Source organism: Hibiscus syriacus, unplaced genomic scaffold (genome assembly GCF_006381635.1).
Source record: "Hibiscus syriacus cultivar Baekdansim isolate YM2019G1 unplaced genomic scaffold, ASM638163v2 tig00000340_pilon, whole genome shotgun sequence".
In the NCBI taxonomy this organism is placed as follows: domain Eukaryota; kingdom Viridiplantae; phylum Streptophyta; class Magnoliopsida; order Malvales; family Malvaceae; genus Hibiscus; species Hibiscus syriacus.
The window spans coordinates 441,249-460,036 of NW_024061783.1; the positions used below are offsets into that span (position 1 = coordinate 441,249).

General features: G+C 35.3%; 3 protein-coding genes and 1 pseudogene across 3 annotated transcripts; 2 read left to right on the forward strand and 2 right to left on the reverse strand.

Annotated features, from left to right (window-relative positions):
* Positions 1–391: 391 nt before the first annotated feature.
* Positions 392–3,069, reverse strand: LOC120200678. Its single transcript, XM_039201451.1, has 3 exons — positions 2,349–3,069; positions 1,512–1,592; positions 392–1,114 (listed from the first exon to the last, which is right to left on the reverse strand). The coding sequence occupies exons 1-3, from the start codon at positions 2,731–2,733 to the stop codon at positions 696–698; spliced, it is 885 nt and encodes a 294-aa protein (XP_039057382.1). The 5' UTR covers positions 2,734–3,069; the 3' UTR covers positions 392–695.
* Positions 3,070–4,543: 1,474 nt separating this feature from the next.
* Positions 4,544–6,231, forward strand: LOC120192216 (D-amino-acid transaminase, chloroplastic-like). Its single transcript, XM_039195052.1, has 3 exons — positions 4,544–4,901; positions 4,976–5,154; positions 5,288–6,231. Exons 1-3 carry the CDS (start codon positions 4,698–4,700, stop codon positions 5,784–5,786), a joined length of 882 nt encoding a protein of 293 aa, XP_039050983.1. The 5' UTR covers positions 4,544–4,697; the 3' UTR covers positions 5,787–6,231.
* A 2,231-nt stretch (positions 6,232–8,462) lies between these two features.
* LOC120180420 lies at positions 8,463–13,844 on the forward strand (annotated as a pseudogene).
* A 417-nt stretch (positions 13,845–14,261) lies between these two features.
* LOC120200688 (protein NONRESPONDING TO OXYLIPINS 2, mitochondrial-like) lies at positions 14,262–15,487 on the reverse strand. Its single transcript, XM_039201458.1, has 3 exons — positions 15,222–15,487; positions 15,025–15,143; positions 14,262–14,453 (listed from the first exon to the last, which is right to left on the reverse strand). The coding sequence occupies exons 1-3, from the start codon at positions 15,383–15,385 to the stop codon at positions 14,434–14,436; spliced, it is 303 nt and encodes a 100-aa protein (XP_039057389.1). The 5' UTR covers positions 15,386–15,487; the 3' UTR covers positions 14,262–14,433.
* Between the last annotated feature and the right edge of the window lie 3,301 nt (positions 15,488–18,788).

Consider the following 18,788-nt stretch of genomic DNA (forward strand, 5'->3'; position numbering starts at 1 on the left):
TTCGAAACATCTGGTCAATGCTTGTCTAAAAGAATAATTTTTGACATTTTGAAAAATATAAGACTTTGAAAATTATTCTAAAGTATTTGAAAGATATTTTTAATATAATTTTAACTTAAAAGACTCATTTTAAAGTTTTGATAAAGTTTAGAAACATTGAACACATATCTTACAAATTTAGTTAGATTTTGAATTATTTTTAAAACTTTAAATAAATTCAATTTAGTCCAACAAACATTTTCCCCTTATTTATTATACCAAAAATATAAGCTCCACAAACTCGTTTCTATTTTGCACATAAAATCATAGATATCAACCGCTTGAATGTAATGAACCCAGTAGAATCAGGTGACATTCAAAGAAAATAAGACAATGAAGAACACAATCCTGCGAACAACTTTGAATGGTTTTCTGCCACTGAAATTTGAAGTTATGATGACCCAGTCCGCAAGTAAACAAGCTATACAAAGCGAGTGTAGTTAAAAAAGGCTCTTTCCTGACTAGGGTTCAAAGTCACTACCATAAAAGGGCGGAAGGAACGATCAACCGGACATCACGATTGTCACTATAAAAGCTCTTCGAGCTATTGGTATTTGGTTGAGTGGCTCTTAAGCTCGAGCTTCAGTATTGAGCCATCTTCCTACTGACAGTCAAGTATTGAAAATTCTCGGTAACACCGGTGACTTGGTACAGGGTCACACTCTCTGCCTGTTGGAACTTGTACGTGTCATATGAGGTACTTCGTGATAACTCTCGGTGTCGTCTTCTTCATCAGATGATAGAAGGGATGATCCCATCCATGTTTTGAAGCCTTCGTTAACACGCCTTTCGACATCTGGGGTGACTTCCAAGGGGTTAGTCTCCAGCATTTCTAAACCAAGGGTTCGACTACCGGATTCTACTTCGTCAAGAACTACGGCTGCTTTCCTTCTTAGGAAGAATGCAGTTCCTCCATATAGAATCACCAGCCCCCAAGAAGCGATCTCATAGCACCAAAACAAGGGCAAAGAGCAGCTGCTTCCTAACGTGAGGAGACTTGAACCCAGAAACAAAGCAAGAAGACCAAAGATGATAGCAAAGACCACATTCAAAATGGACAAGCACCGAACTCCACCTGCAGCAGATTGCAATAAACTTATTATCAGAACTGAAAATCCTTTCTAATATATGAAATTAGCACATGCATGTATGAAAAAAAGAAGAAGCAAAATAGTAGTTACACATCAGCGCGATAATGAATGAGTATATCTATTCAAGCTAATGCTGTTCATAGCTTAATAGGATCAATATTTTTAATTAACACTTTCAGAATAATGAACAAGAGAAAGAAGATGCTGGTTTTTGAAGTAGCAGCTAGAACAAATTCAAATTCCATTCACATTTAAATTTATAATAGAACAGTTTTCAGCAAGTCGAACTTGCCAGACAAGTCAGAACTAATACTTTTCCACTTTAAATGAGGGGTAAGAAAACAATTATTCTCAAGTCAATAAATGAGAAATCGAGCATACCTCTTTTTGAAGTGCAGTAATTATTCTCGACCACCTTTAAACATCCATTTCTAGTTGGAGCAGAATAAGCAACGGTAATTCCTGAATCACAACTAAACCATTAAAGAGCAGACCAACAAGCCAGGATACATAAACTAAGAGGACAAGTGACAAGGGATTAAACATATGAACAAGCAAATTCAAAGACCCAACATCAAAGCAACCCTCACAAAAAATTAGCACAAGAAAAACTACCATATTCAAGTTCCAATATTCTCGGATCAGTTTTAACCTTAAATAACAAACAAGTGAATAAGACTATACACTCGTAGCCCAGAATTTATGCGAAGCATGCCATAGAAGCAATTACAAATTCATGAAGCTAGCCGAATAGCCAAGATTATGTAAATCAACCATAAGCCACCAGCAACCAACTTACACCAATGACAGATTCGGTACTTTTCAAAAAATCAACATTAGAAGAATACTAGAACCAGGACACCAGGAAGATCCCCCTATGACATTGAACAGGTCAAATAAGAAGCTTAATTTCCTCACTATCGTTAAAGTTAGATTACATATATATCGTCTTTCACGATGTGAAACTGAAGAAAATATATCTTTAAGTTTCATATCCATGATACTCATCTACTATATTTTCCACTTTCCAGTCACAGTGTTCTGCTACTGAATAACAAACAATAAGAGAGCTTTACAGCCTATAATTCAAGATTCAACGCTAATCTTCACCTTTCTAAAAGCTTATATTCTGCTATGGGCAATTCTTGTGTACCCTCCTTTCATTTCTGAATAAGATCTTAAAGGAACCAAAGAATAAATAACCAAATATAGACTGACCTGCCACAAGATAAGCAGCTGAAGCCAAAAAAATGACCATGGATGGAATAAACACAACCATCCAATAGTAATCCACGGTCTCTTGATCAGTCAAATAAAATGCTCCGGGATATAGATCTGAATCGCCAACGCCTCCTCCTTTCGCATTCAACGGCAAAGGCTGCAATCTCCGGTCGTCGCAGAACGGTCGCTTCAATACATCTCCTGGAAACACAATCTTCAAGCTTATAACCGTGCAAACAAAGATCGCAATGCAAATGATCCCTATGAAACCTATTAAGATCGGTCTTTGTAGCTTCGTCCAAGCTTTGTCTTCCTCCCTTAAGCTCTCGTACTCTTGCTTTGGCATGAACGCTTGGCGCAGCGCGTCGCCTATAATCGCCATGTGAAGCTTTTATTTGAGAACTTTACCACAGTATGGATTCAAAACTAGGGAGGTCTGAACTATTTCTTCAAAATGTGAGAAATGTAAAAGTCTAGGGTTTTCAAACCCTGATTGCGTGCCTCGAAATTAAAGAAATAGACCTAATTTTCGAAAGGGATGGCAACAAACTACTTGGAGTTGGTTAATCTAGGGTTTAATTCGGGTGCTTTAATCGGAGAAGGAGAGGCGGTTGGCGGTGCGGCGTAGTTTTCAGTTGTAAATCGGCAGTTTTACGCCGTTTTCATCTGGGTTTAGACGCGATTTTGTTCCGCGGTTAAAAGGTACGGTTCCCAACAGTACTATTTGAGAAATTTATGTAATTAAATTATGTTGCCGTATTTATAATTGAATGGTAATATAATTCGATTAGGACGGAATAAAATTTCATTTAACTTTAGGATAAACTACAACAATACTACTGAACTTTAATTTTATAAATTATAGCATTGAACTTTGATTTTTATTTCAATTATATCATTAGGTCGTTAAATCGTTAACAGTCAGATCAAAACAATATCGTTTTGGTGAGGTGTCTATGTCAATCATGTTGACAGCCGTCAGCAACATCATTGTTTCCTTAATGATTTAATGGGTCAGTGGTATAATTGAAACGAAAATCAAAGTTCAGTACTATAATTGATAAAATTGAAAGTTTAATGGTATAAACGATACAACGCCTAAAGTTCGATGATATTTGGTATAGTTTACCCTTAATTTTATATAATTATTTTTAATGAAAAATAAACTCAAATTAGATTAAGTTAACCAAGGATCAGATTAGATTTCAACTCAAGAAGTAGCAAAAATGATTTTATATATTTAGAAATAATTATTATATCTCATAGTCATCTTTTTATAATTTTTAACTATATTTTTATTTTATAGAATAAAAATACATTTTTTTGTTAAGTTTTATCTTAAAATTTAAATCGGGTAAAAACTTTTTAAATTCAAATCAATCAAATATCATATAAAAAATTTAACTCTCAAATCTAACTCGATAAAAATTTAAGCAATCCAATTCATTATCATCTCAATCTATAGTTGAAATGTCGACTTGGGATCAATTTTAAGGTAAAGTACACAAGTGTTCCCTTGATTACAAGGCGTTTCTTTATTGAGTCTCCTTATTATTTTGTTGAGTCCATTGGTTATTAAAAGTTATAAAATGATCACTCTACTATTAATATGTTATAAACTTTTCATTTTTTATTAAAAAATTAATGATCAATTGAGTTGGAGGTTAACATACTGACTGATATATGATAGACGTTTGAGATTCTGAGATTAGATTTTATCTTACCCCAATTAGCATGTTAATGTCTAGCTCAGGCTGTCATCAAAATTTTAACGAAAAAGAACGAGCCTAAAACATATGAATAGTGAGACGACTATTTTATAACATTTAACAATTGGAGACTCAACAAAACATCATCCTATACTCAAAAATTATTTTATAAATTTTAGTAGTTAAAATTCTCAACAAAGCTACCTCTTATAATCATAACCTAAAATTTACTGATTTTAGCATCAAATCACATAATATTTAGATTATAAAATAGTGTATGTAATTATTTATAAATGATTTTTACTAAAATAGTGTATGTAATTATTTATAAAATAGTGTATATAATTATTTATAAATGATTTTTACTGAATTACCAGAAAGGACACGCCAATACGTCATGGTTGTAGGTAGTCCATGAATCGTGGTTGGTTGTTGTGGCCAGGGCACCATATTAGTTTATAAATGCTGAAAGTCATCTCTACCAATCAACATCGGCCGGCGGAGTTTTCTCAGATCTCGCCGTCGCACTCTTTTGGCGATGGAATCCAATCCTCTCCTACTATTTAGTCAACCATTTCCATAGCCTACAAAAAGAATCATCGCTTTTCATTTCTTCACTCACTCAGCAAAAGCATCCATGGCTTCTCTATCAGCTACTTACCCAAAACACACGACCAATTTTCCGTCAAGATACGCCGATCAATTGTACGATTTATGTCTTCTTCCAAGAAATCATTCACTCATGGAAAAAGGGTCACCAAGAGATTTGAGAATCATTCGAAGTTCTAATCAAACTGAATCAATGAAACTATCAGACATTCCTTTATTGTCTTGTCTAGAGGTTTGTTTTCTTCTTTCTTTTTTCTTACATGATTTCTCCCATCTGTGATGTCTTCATCTTTCACTTGTCTCAAGGCTATTGAGAGGCTAAAACGGAACAGAGAGAACAACAGAGGGAAGCAGCAGTTCCTGGCTATGTACTCTAGCATATTTGGTGGAATCGTAACCGATGAAGCAGCCATGGTGATCCCTACGGATGATCACATGGTTCGCAGGGGGCACGATGTCTTTGACACTGCTGCAATAATGAATGGGTTAGTTCATCTTTCAGCAGAACAGATCTTCTCTTTTTCCCCCTAATTTAGAATCTAATTATTAAGTATGGTGTTAATAATCATACTATGAATTGTTCCAATTAAGCTCTATTATGTGTTTTCTACATGTCAGACACCTCTATGAATTAGACCAGCATGTTGATCGAATCTTAAGGTCAGCGACGATGTCGAAAATCGCTCTTCCGATTAGTCGCGAGACTATTAGAAGCATTCTTATACAAACTGTAAGTGCATCCAGGTGCATGAATGGATCATTGAGATACTGGATTTCGGCTGGACCTGGTGACTTTCAACTATCATCTTCTGGCTGTCACCAACCAGCTCTTTATGCAGTTGTAATCGAAGATAAATCTACGTTCGATTCGAGAGGCATCAAAGTAGTTACTTCGTCGATCCCCATAAAGCCTCCTCAGTTTACCACCGTGAAGAGTGTGAATTACCTTCCGAATGTGCTCTCGAAGATGGAAGCCGAAGAACAAGGTGCATTTGCAGCAGTTTGGCTGGATACCGATGGATTCATTGCCGAAGGACCGAACATGAATGTTGCATTTGTTACGGAAGGAGCTTCTAATGCCCAAATTCAACAAAATTTTGAGTGGCTGCACGGCTAAGAGAGTTCTGACTCTCGCGGAGGGACTGGTGAGACAGGGTACGCTCCGTTGAATAAGTGTCGATAATGTGAGCGTCGATGAAGGGAAAACCGCAGACAAAGGGGTTGTTTGTTTACTTCAGAATGATTAAGCGTTGAATGATTCAAATGCTGAATGATTCAGACTTCTGTGTTGAATCATTCAGCATTGTTTTACTGAATTAGTCAGTATTGAATCATTCAGAGGTGAGAAATAAACGAGCTGAATGATTCTATTCAAATCCAAACATACAATCCCAAAATGATGCTTATCGGCAGCGAAATCCTCGTTCGTCCCGTGATACAGTGGAATGGACAAGTCATTGGCGACGGTAAGTTCCGTTTTGACATAAGCTGCAACATTTAGCAACTAGTTTCTGGCACTCAATGATTCAAATCTGCCTGAATTGTATTTTTTTATTATCAAAAAGCACACATGAATGGATTATTATATATATATATATATTGTACATGATCATAAGAAAACTATTTATATTGAAATCAAATAATATTATAATATTATAAATATTTATAATTAAATTTAAACAGAAACTCAAAAATTCAATTAGACTCTGATTTGACTCGAAAAAATTTCTAGTCAATTCCGAATTGTAAAATAGGACACGTCAACTCGAACAACTTGAAATTTTTTATTCGACTCGATCGAACTGTCATCCCTACTAGTAAATACTAATGTCTCATTTACAACCCTTGTCCTCTAAATAACAGAGTAGTAGGTCTTTCCATGATACGTAATTGAGATTTTATTCTCTGTTCTAATTTAGCGTACTTTACCTTCTTTACTTTTATAATGTTATTGGTAGGGATGTTCAAAAAAACTCGAGATCGTTAACTGTAATCGTTAACCAATATAACCATTATATTTAACAGATTAATTAATCGAACTGTTAATACTAAACAGTTTCGTTTAACCGAACAACTAAAAATAATAGTTAACAGTTAAAGTTACATTTACAACTTTTGATAAACAATTAAATTTTAATAAATTAAATTTATAATTATATTTCTAATTTATTATATTTTTGTACAAGTAACTTGATATAAGTTTCTATTAGTTATAATTTATATATATATTTAATAAAATTTGTATACAAATAACTTAATATATATTTATTATTATTTATTTATTTGAAAATATAGAAACATACTTACACCAATATAATTATATGTTTATTGTTAGGTACTAAAATATTGAGAGATGTACATATTTACACTAGTGTAAAGTATGTGTTAAGTGTTACATTTTTTATTTTATTTGCTTATACTCGTGTAAGTATGTGTTAAGTGCTACACTTTTTTTTATTCACTTACACCGATGTAGTATGTGTTAAGTGTTACACTTGTTTATTTTATTCACTTACACCGGTGTAAGTATGTGTTAAGTGCTACATTTTTTATAGTATGAATTATGAAAAAAAAACGACAAAAAATTGTAATAGGTTAACCTGTAACTGAACCGTTAATAACGGTTAACCATTAGCTGTTAACCATTTCTTAATGGTTAGGTTACGCCATTATAACAGTTTAGGCTAAACGGTATGGTTAGCTGTCCATGAATAACCCTAGTTATTGGTAAGTCTAAATCGATAACATTAGAAGTTGTTTATCATATTCTAAGCTAGCATACTTCACCCTTTGTAGTATAATTTAGGATAAGTTACACGTTTAATACTTAAATTGTCAGTTTTTGCTCATTTTAGTATCTAATTTTTTTTAAAAAAAAGCATGCATAAAATTTAGTTTTTGTTTCATTTTAGTATCTCATTCAAAATTAAACGTTAATTTTTGATATTATTTTTTGAAAGTTTAGGTGTTAAAATAGACCAAAACTGATAGTTTAAGTACTAAACACGTTAAGTTTTTAACGACGAGGTACTAAAATGAAACAAAAACTAAACGTTATAAATGATTTTGTAAAAATTAAAAGTTTATGTATTAAAATGGATTAAAACTGATAAGTACTAAATACATAGTTTACCCTATAATTTAATGTGCTCTACTACATAATTAGGATTGTACGAAGATGCACTCAATTATATTTAATTTATAACAAATTTACACAACAGTTGAATGTTTAAGTCCATTTCAAAAAAGGTGCACTTCATCTACTAAAACTATTATCAATTTGGATTTATTATTAACATTATAAATTAGAGGAAATAAATCATAAATTTGAGAATAATAGAAGACTAAAACCTGAATTAGACCTTCAGAGTCGCGCGCGTACCACAGCTCGATTTATACATGCAGCGGTCAAGGCCATCGCTATCAGCTGGACGTGCCACGTGTATGAAAGGTTAACAGCACGTGGTGGATTTTGGTTGAGTCGTCCTATGATTTCTTGCATCATTCCCAAATGATATGAGAAAAGATTAAAAAAAAGGAATAATTATTTTGAGATTAATCTTCCAAAAATAAGAAGAAAAAAACAACAATTTGATTTTCATTCAGATGGATAAACAGTGAGAGAAGCGAGGAGGGCGGAAGGGGGAGATATCCTGCCGATTTTGATTTTTTTTATTTGATAGAGAGGATTCGTAGGAGTCTCCGGAATATTTCTCGATTTTGCCGGACGGTGACCGGAATCGCATTCTAATCTTTTATTGAGTGGGCTAATTGTTTGTTTTTGTGAGCGAAGATGATGAATTATTTGGTGGAAAGAGCTACGAGCGATGCACTAGTTGGGCCAGATTAGACGAAAAATACCGAGATCTGCCAAATACTTAACCAAAACCCTGGGTATGCGTCGTGCTGGATCCCTACCCCTCTCTTATTTTCAGAGTTCAATTTGATGCTAAAGAACGAATCTGCTACTCATTGTAGATTTAAGAGATATTACTTATCAAATTCTCTTTTTTGGCGCGTAATTTAGAAGGGAGATTTGGTTCATGAAGCTCACGAGGATAGAACAGTTTCTATTCTTTTTTTCATTGTTCAATATTCAACTTAATCTGCTGCTCATTATATATTTAAGAGATTTGGTGTTAGTATTTTGAAATGATTAGCAAATTACATCGTTCTCACTCAATTTTCTCTCTCTCCTATTTTACTTACTATACTTTTAACGGTGTTATGACATGACATAAACATCAAAATGATTTCATTTTGAAATACGATGTCGTTTAGAATCCTCTTCTTTCCCCTCATTTTCTCTCTACTTTGTAAATAAGGTGACTGGTTGTCGTCACCGGTAACCACATCATTTTCATTTTAACTACTGTCTACCATTATTGACAGTGGCTGTTCGGTCTCAAAATTCATGTGTCGGGGTCATCACGACCCCTGAGTCCAAATCTGGTGGTTGTTTCATCAGAAAATATCCTAAAATTCATGAATCTCGACAGAAACGTTTTGGCTTCCTCGCTTTTAATCCCAATCGTGGACTTCGGAGCAAGTTTCGAAAAATGGAGGTTAGATTAAAACTTAAGGTGTCGAGGCGAAGCGACCCAAAAAATTTGAGACCGAACAACCACCATTACGGCAGTCGACGATGGCTAGCGGTGACATCCGACCACCTTCTGTTTTTATTTTATAGTTGGGTGAGTAAAATATGAGAGAAAATAAAGTTCAGTGAGAAACCATATAATTTATCCTTTATATTTTCAATTATTTTATATTAAATAATAATATACATCATCACAACGTTAGAGAGATAACGACAAGGGGAGTAAAATGATTTAATCTGTAAAGTTTGGTGAACAAAATAAAAAAATTGAAGTAGAGTAAAATAAGAGGGAGTAAAATTTAGTGCAGAACGATGTAATTTACCATTTTGGTTATATAATTATTCGAATGTTATATCTTAACCATAAATTATTTCCCAGGCAAGTGAAAGACGTTGTGAAAGGCATAAAGAAGAAGCTAAAAAGCAAACATCCTAAAGTCCAAATCCTTGCTCTAACAGTAAGCTCCTGAGAATTGATCTGCACTGAAATTTTCACCTCTTTTCTACTTTTTCATACCTTGTTCTTACAAGGAAACTATGCTTGTTTCGATTTTGACCTATGTTTGTTGTAGCTGCTAGAGTGTATGTTAAAGAACTGTGGGGACATTGTCCATATGCATGTTGCAGACAGAAACATTCTTCCCGAGATGGTTAAAATGTACAAGAAAAGGGTAGGATTCTCATGTTTTAACTCCCATTTTTTTTTGCATGTGTTTATTCTTCCATTAAAGCTTGTTCCAAGTTCTTTGCTGCTCTATCGTAGAGTGATTATGGTCTCAAAGAGAAGATACTGCTTCTGGTTGATACTTGGCAAGAAGATTTCGGAGGGGCAAGGGCAGTATATCCACACTATTTTATGGCATACCAAGAATTGCTGGTATGTTGGCTTTACGTCGAATTCTATAAAAAGTCCCTATATTACGTGTTTTTGGATAATTTAGTCCATTTACTATAATTTCATCATTTCTAGTCCTCTACTTTTCCTGATGTCTATTTTCAATATCGAAACTTGCTTCCCCCCCCCTGCAATTTCACTAAATAATTCGATGTAGTTTATTCTTTTTAAACATATAACGATGTGGCATATGCATTTTGATATTTTTTATAGTTGGACATTTTTTGCACATTTAAAAAATGAAAAAAAAAGAAAATGTATAATACTTATCCAACATAACAAAATTGTTAAAATGTATATGTTACATCAATGTTTTTTTTTAAATATAAGCCACGTCAAATAAATTGACAGAATTAATGAAAAAAAGGTTGATTTTAGGGGCAAAATTAGGGCAATAATCCAGAAGGATAAATTATTTAGGCCAGTAGGACAATTCAAAATTTATCTTGGGATCTACGACATTTACTATAGTGAAGGGTGAACTCATGAGGGTGACGAGTTCCATTCCAATTTATTTTTTATTGAAACTCTTCACGTAAGGGTGACAAGTTCCAAGTCATTGTAGCAATTGTCGTATATTGCTACTTAATTTCGGGCCGCTCTATAAACCCAAATAATTATTTCGCCTGAATTATTGGGCTAATTCCGCCGATTTTAGGTTTGAAAATACACATTGCAAAAATGCATAGTAGGAGGACCTACTATAGAATTTGACCTTATAACTCTCATATATTCAAAACATGGCTGTTATGCAAGCAGTAGTTCTACATGGTATGGTTTTTTCCCTTCCATTTTTCTCTTGAGCCAAACTGGTTTGTCATTTCAGCGAGCTGGGGCAGTATTCCCCCAGAGAAATGAGAGGTCTCAAACTCAACCTGAAAATTCCCAAACTATGGCAGTTGGGATCAGCAAGAGGTGGATGACCCTTCAGGGGAGCCTGAGTTTCCAACCCTGAGGTATTTTTGTTGCATCTCAGTTGTTTGAGTCGTAAAAACCTATACTAATTGGACTCGGGTGCGAGTGTCGGATACCGGTATATATCGGACATAGATATGATTGGATATTAGGAGGTCATATCCTCGTATCCATGTGTTGCTCATAGATACTTTAAAGAAATGAATAGTCCGAACAACATTGGTAAAAGCACGGTATCTATGTGCTGCATATGTGTTGTTTCTTCTTTTAAACTTCACTCACTGAGTGATGTTTTTGTGTTCTAATTGGAGTTTCATTTATTAGTTCGACAGAAATTGAGAATGTGCGGAGTATTATGAATGAGCTTGCAGATATGCTAAACGCATTTGATCCTAACAACAAGCAGGTATGTGTTTGCAATTTGAAAATCTAGAGAAAGGAAAGATATTTTGCTTACTTGCCTAGACGATTCTGTGTTGTAATGAAAACACATATTCAGCGACCTTTCTTCTACAACTTCAGGGAGTTAAGCAGGATGTCATTGTTGACTTGGTGGAGAAGTGCCGCACCTACAAACAGAGAGTTCTTCACCTCGTTAATTCGACTTCGTAAGGATGTTTTTTCTTTTACCATAACTTCGTACACGTTGATTACTCGATGCTGTCATCTGTTTTCATGATGCTGACATTCTTTTCTGTATGGGGCTCTTCATGCATGCCATTTGTTTTGCTTCTACCTGGTGCTTCAGTTGATTGTGCCTGTGTTACTTGCTAAAGTGCTTGGCCATAGGTCATTTTTTGAGTCCGGTTGTCATAATGTGATCGCTCGCTTTAACCTCAATTAGATCGAATGGTTGAGCGATTCAGCGAATTGAAGATGGCATTTGGTCCTCTTTGAACTGTTTTTCACATGCATCCCTTTCTTCTGTCTCGAGGGAAATTAACAAAGCTGCAGATTGGGTTGCTAGGAATGTTATGCTTGTTTTTTGTCCAAAATGACTGCTCCATAGGCTCTTCTTCCATTGCTTTCCTTGCAATGTTTACGGACTTTTTTCGTCGTTGTTTATGGTTTATTCTAGCATGCATGGTGTATGAGTTGCATTGGTGGTCAGTTTCTAACCTCTAGGAAACTGTAGGAGTTACGTGAAATACTTTTACATTTAAGACATATATCATCTTTGATTCCATCTCTCTTGTAGGGATGAATCACTTCTACGTCAAGGTTTAGACTTGAATGAAGATTTGCAGCTCTTACTAGCTAAGCATCAAGCAATAGCTTCAGGAAATTCTTCTCAACTAGACAACAATAAACCCGAGCCTACAAGAGAAACTGGGAATTCCATTGGTCCTCTAGCTGATCCTGGTGATATCGGCCACCATTCTATTGCGAGGTAACTACACTTTTTTGAGCTCCATTTACAATATGCAGGAATCAGTGATTAAAAATGTGTTAGGCGGTGCTAATCATACTCTTATCTCAATATCCTGCAATTTGTTAACAAGTTTTTTGAAGCCATGGTAGAACTTTGGCACTCGGTTTTCTTAACAACGTTGCCTTATTGCAGGGGCTTGATTATGACGAAGATGAAACCTGTTGAACTATTTTAGATATACAGTGATTACTAGTATATTTCTGGGTTATCTCTCATTCTTGATCAGATGTTTCCGGTATCTTTAGCTTTGACTAACCGGATTTCTTTGCAGATCCATCTCTGGTGCAGATGCAAGTTCTCAACATAGGTAATACTGCTCCAGCAGCAGCGACTCCCAAAATAGACCTACTTAGTTGCAATGACTTTGATTCATCAAATGCAGATAATTTGCCGGTCATTGTTCCTTTTGGAGAAGCACAAGAAACAAGTCCGGTACCACAGCAGAAAGTCGCTCTTCCATATGATATGTTCCCTGATGGTAACAACTCCTATGATTCTTCTAACACACAAGGTTTGACTGGACAAACCAATCCTTGGACTCCTCAATTTCAACAGCACGAGCATAACTTTCATGGGAACATTGATCCTACCGGGAATAGTCAGCTGGATCAGCAGGAGCCGTACCCTTCACCTGCCTATGGTTTGTTTCTGTTTAATAAGCTTTTCATGCACAGATTGATCCTACTTGACAGAAAATACTAACGCCGTTATGGTCTTTTCTCTTATCAAATTCATGTAGTTATGTTCTAGACCTCTTTGGCAGGCTGAATAGTTTATATTCTTGATATGCTACTACACTAAAATCAATGGAACTTACTTTTTCCGTGTCGTACTAGCACTACCACCCCCACCCTGGGAGGCACAACCAGCAGACTGTAGCCCAATTCCAGGTGCTCAGTATCCCCAGCCAATGGTAAGCACATACTCTCAGCTGATCACAACCGGTCATTTCTCCGCAACTAATAATAACCGGGCCATGCAGGGAAGCCAGTTTGCTAGTTTTCATCCCCAACAAAGCCAAGAACCTCAGTGCATGGGCATGGTTCCACCTCAAATGGTTCCTTACAACCAACAAGAACAACAAATGTATGGAAACCCACAAATGGAAGCACCATCTGGGTATGAGGAGCAGCAGTATCTTGACCAGCAAGTGCATGGGCTATCCATTATAGATGACAATGGCTTAATAAATTCTTCATACCAGGTTTCAAGCTCCTCTAATGTTCCACCCGGCAAATCTTCACAGCCAGAAGATGAGGCGTTTGGAGACCCTGTTAACATGACACAAGTTAAGCCACCAACAAATACTCCTGGAACACCTGGTACCATGTGAAACCCTGAATTTCTTTCTTGAATGTTATTTACTTAATTCCAGGTGGCTATTTTGATTCCTCTTACGTCACTTTGCCCTTTTTGTCCCCCCCATTAAATTCTCCTGAAATTTTAAATGCACAATGAGTCGGGCTTGGATACTAAATTCCCCAGGAACAGATTATTGACTTTGTCACGTTTAGAACGTTTATCATAGCTATCAATTAGTCGGGCTCGGATGATAGCTAGTTACTAAATTTTTCTTCTTTCATTGATGAGTAAGGGGGTATTAAACGTGTAGGATTGTAATCAAAACAGAAATATCGAGACCAAAGAGATTATAACGATACTGCCATCAGTCCGGAACTACAAACTTCCCATCTAAAGACATAGAATAAAGATCACTGATGCTAATCATGAGAGATGCAAACTGCAGAAGTGGAACAAAAAAAAACATAAACTCGATAATAATCTTTGTATTAAACCAAATTTCAGAGAAATGAAACATATTTGGTTTGATTCACGTCTGACTGATTTCTCATTGATCGACGCTTCCGGCATTCATCATATCATAACAAACAATTCATAACAGCCACCAACCAGGGGTGCTATTATAAAGGCATAGATATACCTGCAACACCGGAAAACAACAGGAATTAGAAACAAATGATAAGTGCTCGTAACTGATCAACAATCAGTAATTCAGTATGCTAAAATGCAAAACATTCAGAAAGAAACAGCAACATGAACAAGACATTTGTCTTTTCTAGCTTATTCGATCAAATTTATCATCACTACAGACTAGTACTTTAACAGCATACACAATGCTTTATAGAGGAACATTTGACATTCAAATGTAAGAAAATACATAAGATCATAGGAGCTTTGAGAAGATACAGAAGCCAAGGCCCTTGCCAGCCTCTCAAGGATTCGCCCCTGGCGATAATGCAAATGGCAACTATAACAATAAGGAGAAAGGATTCCATGAAACAGCACAACGCATATTTCAACAATTCATTAATGATTCTTACGATAAACAGTTAAATTTTTCTGTAAATCTAATATCATGGCGTACTTGTTTCATACAATCAACACTCAACCATATGAAATAAGAATTCAGAGATCAAAACTGCAGTGTTATTCACTCCAATTTCTGTATCAATAAAAAAATATCATTCCATGTGTTCCGGTAAGAAAGTGACCTTGAGGAATCAAACCCCAACTCTGAGATTCAATAGCAAGAAATGATCTGAGGCGAGCTGAAGCAACTGCACTGTGTAATGGCATCATTGACATTAAGCAGCTCAGCTCCACTGGCAATCTAAGTTCAAGGGGAAAACGAAACACTGTGAAATTGTTACTTTAGAGATTCAAAAGTTTTACCTACGAAAAAGCTCACCTTGAAATCCCAGAAATGCGATTCACTGAAGAAGAAACCTGAGACTGAGTGCTCGATTTCAATGGAGAAACCGTGGGTAACGCTGATTTATTGCTTTTAAGCTTTAAAGGAAGAGCCTTTAATCGAGCTGATGATAATCTCGAGAGAATCGTTGAACCAGCCATTAAAAATATTTTCTTCTCCTTTACCTTCAGGAATATGGATCCTAATTTGCTGTTACAGAGGGGTTCAATCTTTTGTAATTTCTAGGGTTTATGCCACATTATCCATGTTTGGTTACGCATCTTAAATCATTCTAGTTGAGTCTTATCTTCACTAGGTATGGTCAAGGGTCAAAGCAAATTTCAATCTTTGATATTTTTTTACTGAGAGGGTTAATTACACAAGACATCCTAAATCATGACTCAAGTTATAGGCTGGCCCCAAACTTCAAAATATTTTAAATAATCCCTTGAAACATAGGGTTGTAAATGAATAAAGCGTTCGATAAACTATTCGTAAACTGTTTGCACGACGTTCATTTATTAAAATAAGTTTGAACAAAATTTTTATGTTCATATAATAAATGAACCAACATGAACAGATGTATATTCGATTCATTTATGTTCAAGAACAAACTCGTTTGAAAACTCGTTTATCAAGCATGTTTATATGGTTCTCCTTTTTCTTTTATATTTTTATATTTTAAATATCGGTGAAGATACAAACTAAATTAAATATATGATAAAAATTGAATTTCAAACTATAAACACTAAACAAACATGTTCACAAACTCTAAATGATCAAACAAATAAATTGGCAAACATATAAATCAACATGTTCACGAACACTAAACGAACCGAATATATCTTCAAAGATAAATAAATAAACACGATATTAAAAATTTAAACGAAAATAAACACTTTAACAAATAAACAAACGAACAATGCAACTTTATTTGTTCAAATTATGTTCATTTACACCTTTATTGAAATATCATATAGTCTCAGTCAAGTTCTTTCGTCATTATATTCATTAACTAAATTGTTAAATGTCAATTTAAATGCGACGTGAAAAATCTATCTAAAATAAATTTATTTCATTAATTATTTTTGTGTGCGTTATTATTAAACATATATTAGATAAAATATATAAATGATTATTAAATTAGGTTAGAAATGATCTTTTATATCATTAAAATTATTACAATTAAATTATTTTATAATTTTTAAAATTTTTAATGACAAAAAAGTTTAAGGTAAAATACACAAATGATCCCCTGACTATAGGGTACTGTTTTATTAAATCCATCGACTATTAAAAGTTATAAAATGTTCCTTCAACAATAGAATTTTTTTTATTAAATCTCTCAATTATTAAAAGTTATAAAATATCACCCGATTATCATTATGTTCCAAAGTTGTTATTTTTTGTTAAAAATTATCTCAGGTAAACTCTTTAGGTTTGTTGTAAAATGCATGGCTTCTAGATGGCTTTTGGTGGCTATATGATTTTAAATGGGGCTAAATGGGGCTGCTAATTTTTCAAAGTTACGCAACCTATTATTTTTGAATTTAAGCAATGGGAAAATTATTTTTATTCATTGAACTTTAGGGTATTTACAAAGATTGATCCCTAAGTTTCAACTATAAATACCCTAGCTCATTTAGCTTCAAAATCATCCCAAAATCTCCAGTTCTCTCTCAAGTGTGTTTTGTAAACACCTGTAATTTTTTCTCTTTAGTAAAAGATCTGCAGCAGGCCGGAGACATAAGCACAATTGGCTGAACTCCGTTATCAATTTTTCGGGTATTATTTTTCCGCTTTTATTTTGTATTCTCACTAATCTGGCTATAGGTAAATTACTTGTTACTCGTTTATTTCCCAACAATTGTATCAGAGCTTTTGGTTGTAAGTTGTGTCAAATTTTTTTGCGAGGTTACTATTCATTACTATTCACGTAAATAGTGAAATTTTGTCGGCAAAATGAATTTGTCGACGGAGGTGTTCTAATACACGGTGGTTCGCAAGAATTGTCAGAAAACGATCCAAATGAAACTAGATTCGAGTGGGAGCGATGACTGCAGACGAAGGGAGATGAAAATTGAAAAGTTCGATGGTGCGGACTTTGGCTTTTGGAAGATGCAGATTGAAGATTTTTTTGTACCAGAAAAATCTATATCAACCTCTCTCAGGAAAGCAACCAGAGGGCATGAAGAATGAAGACTGGGCTCTTCTCGACAGACAAGCCCTCGGAGTTATCCGACTGATGTTATCCTGCAATGTTGCTTTCAACATAGCAAAGGAAAAGACCACGACGGGTCTTATGGCGGCTCTCTCCAGTATGTATGAGAAGCCATCAGCCTCAAACAAAGTTCACTTGATGAGGCGATTATTCAATTTGCGGATGACGGAAGGGGCATCGATGACACAACACCTAAATGAACTCAACACAATCACAACCCAGTTAAGTTAAGTGGAAATTGAATTCGATGATGAAGTTTGAGCTTTAATTATCTTATTATCTCTACCAGACAGTTGGAATGCTACTGTTACAGCAGTCAGCAGCTCGTCGGGAAACAACAAATTAAAATTCGACGATGTTCGGGTTCTGGTACTGAGCGAAGAAATTCGACGGAGAGAATCAGATGAAGCATCAACCTCCTCAGCCTTGCACACGGAGTTCAGAGGGAGAACTTCATAAAGAAATTCAAATCATGGCAGATCGAAATCCAGACGGGGAAAATCCAGAACGGGAAAGAAAGATTTTACCTATTATAATTGAGGCAAGAAGGGTCACTTTAAAAGAGATTGCCGAGCACCGAAGAAAAATACCGGCGCATAGGATTCTGCCAACGTGATAGAGGAGACAGGTGATGCCATGATTCTAAGCGTCAACAGTCCGATTGAATCATGGATCTTGGATTCAGGGGCATCTTTCCACTCCACCCTATTCCGAGAAATCATGGAAAATTATGTCAGTGGTGATTTTGGGAAGGTTCATCTAGCTGATGATGAAACCTTGAAGATCGTCGGAAAAGGAGACATCCGACTAAAGTTGCCAAACCAGACCACCTGGACGCTGAAAGGAGTGAGACATATTCCTAACCTCAAAAGAAATTTGATTTCTGTAAGACAACTTGATGGTGAAGGATTTAGCACAACCTTTTCAGGCTGTGAATGGAAGATTACCAAAGGAGCACTCGTCATTGCTCGTGGTAAGAAAACTGGTACTCTCTATTTAACCTCAAATTTAGAGAATATCATTGCAGTAGCAGATGCTGATGGAAAATCAAACCTATGGCATCAAATTCTTGGCCATATGAGCGAGAAAGGGATAAAGACACTTTTGTCAAAGGGGAAGCTGCCGGATCTAAAGAATATAGATGTCGGACTATGCGAGGACTGCATCTTTGGCAAACAAAAGAAAGTCAGCTTTGCAAAGATTGGTAAGACACCCAAGGCTGAAAAGTTAGAGTTGGTTCATACTGATGTATGGGGACCATCTCCAATTCCATCTCTTGCAGGCTCATTATATTATGTCACCTTCATCGATGATTCTACAAGGAAGGTGTGGGTTTATTTTCT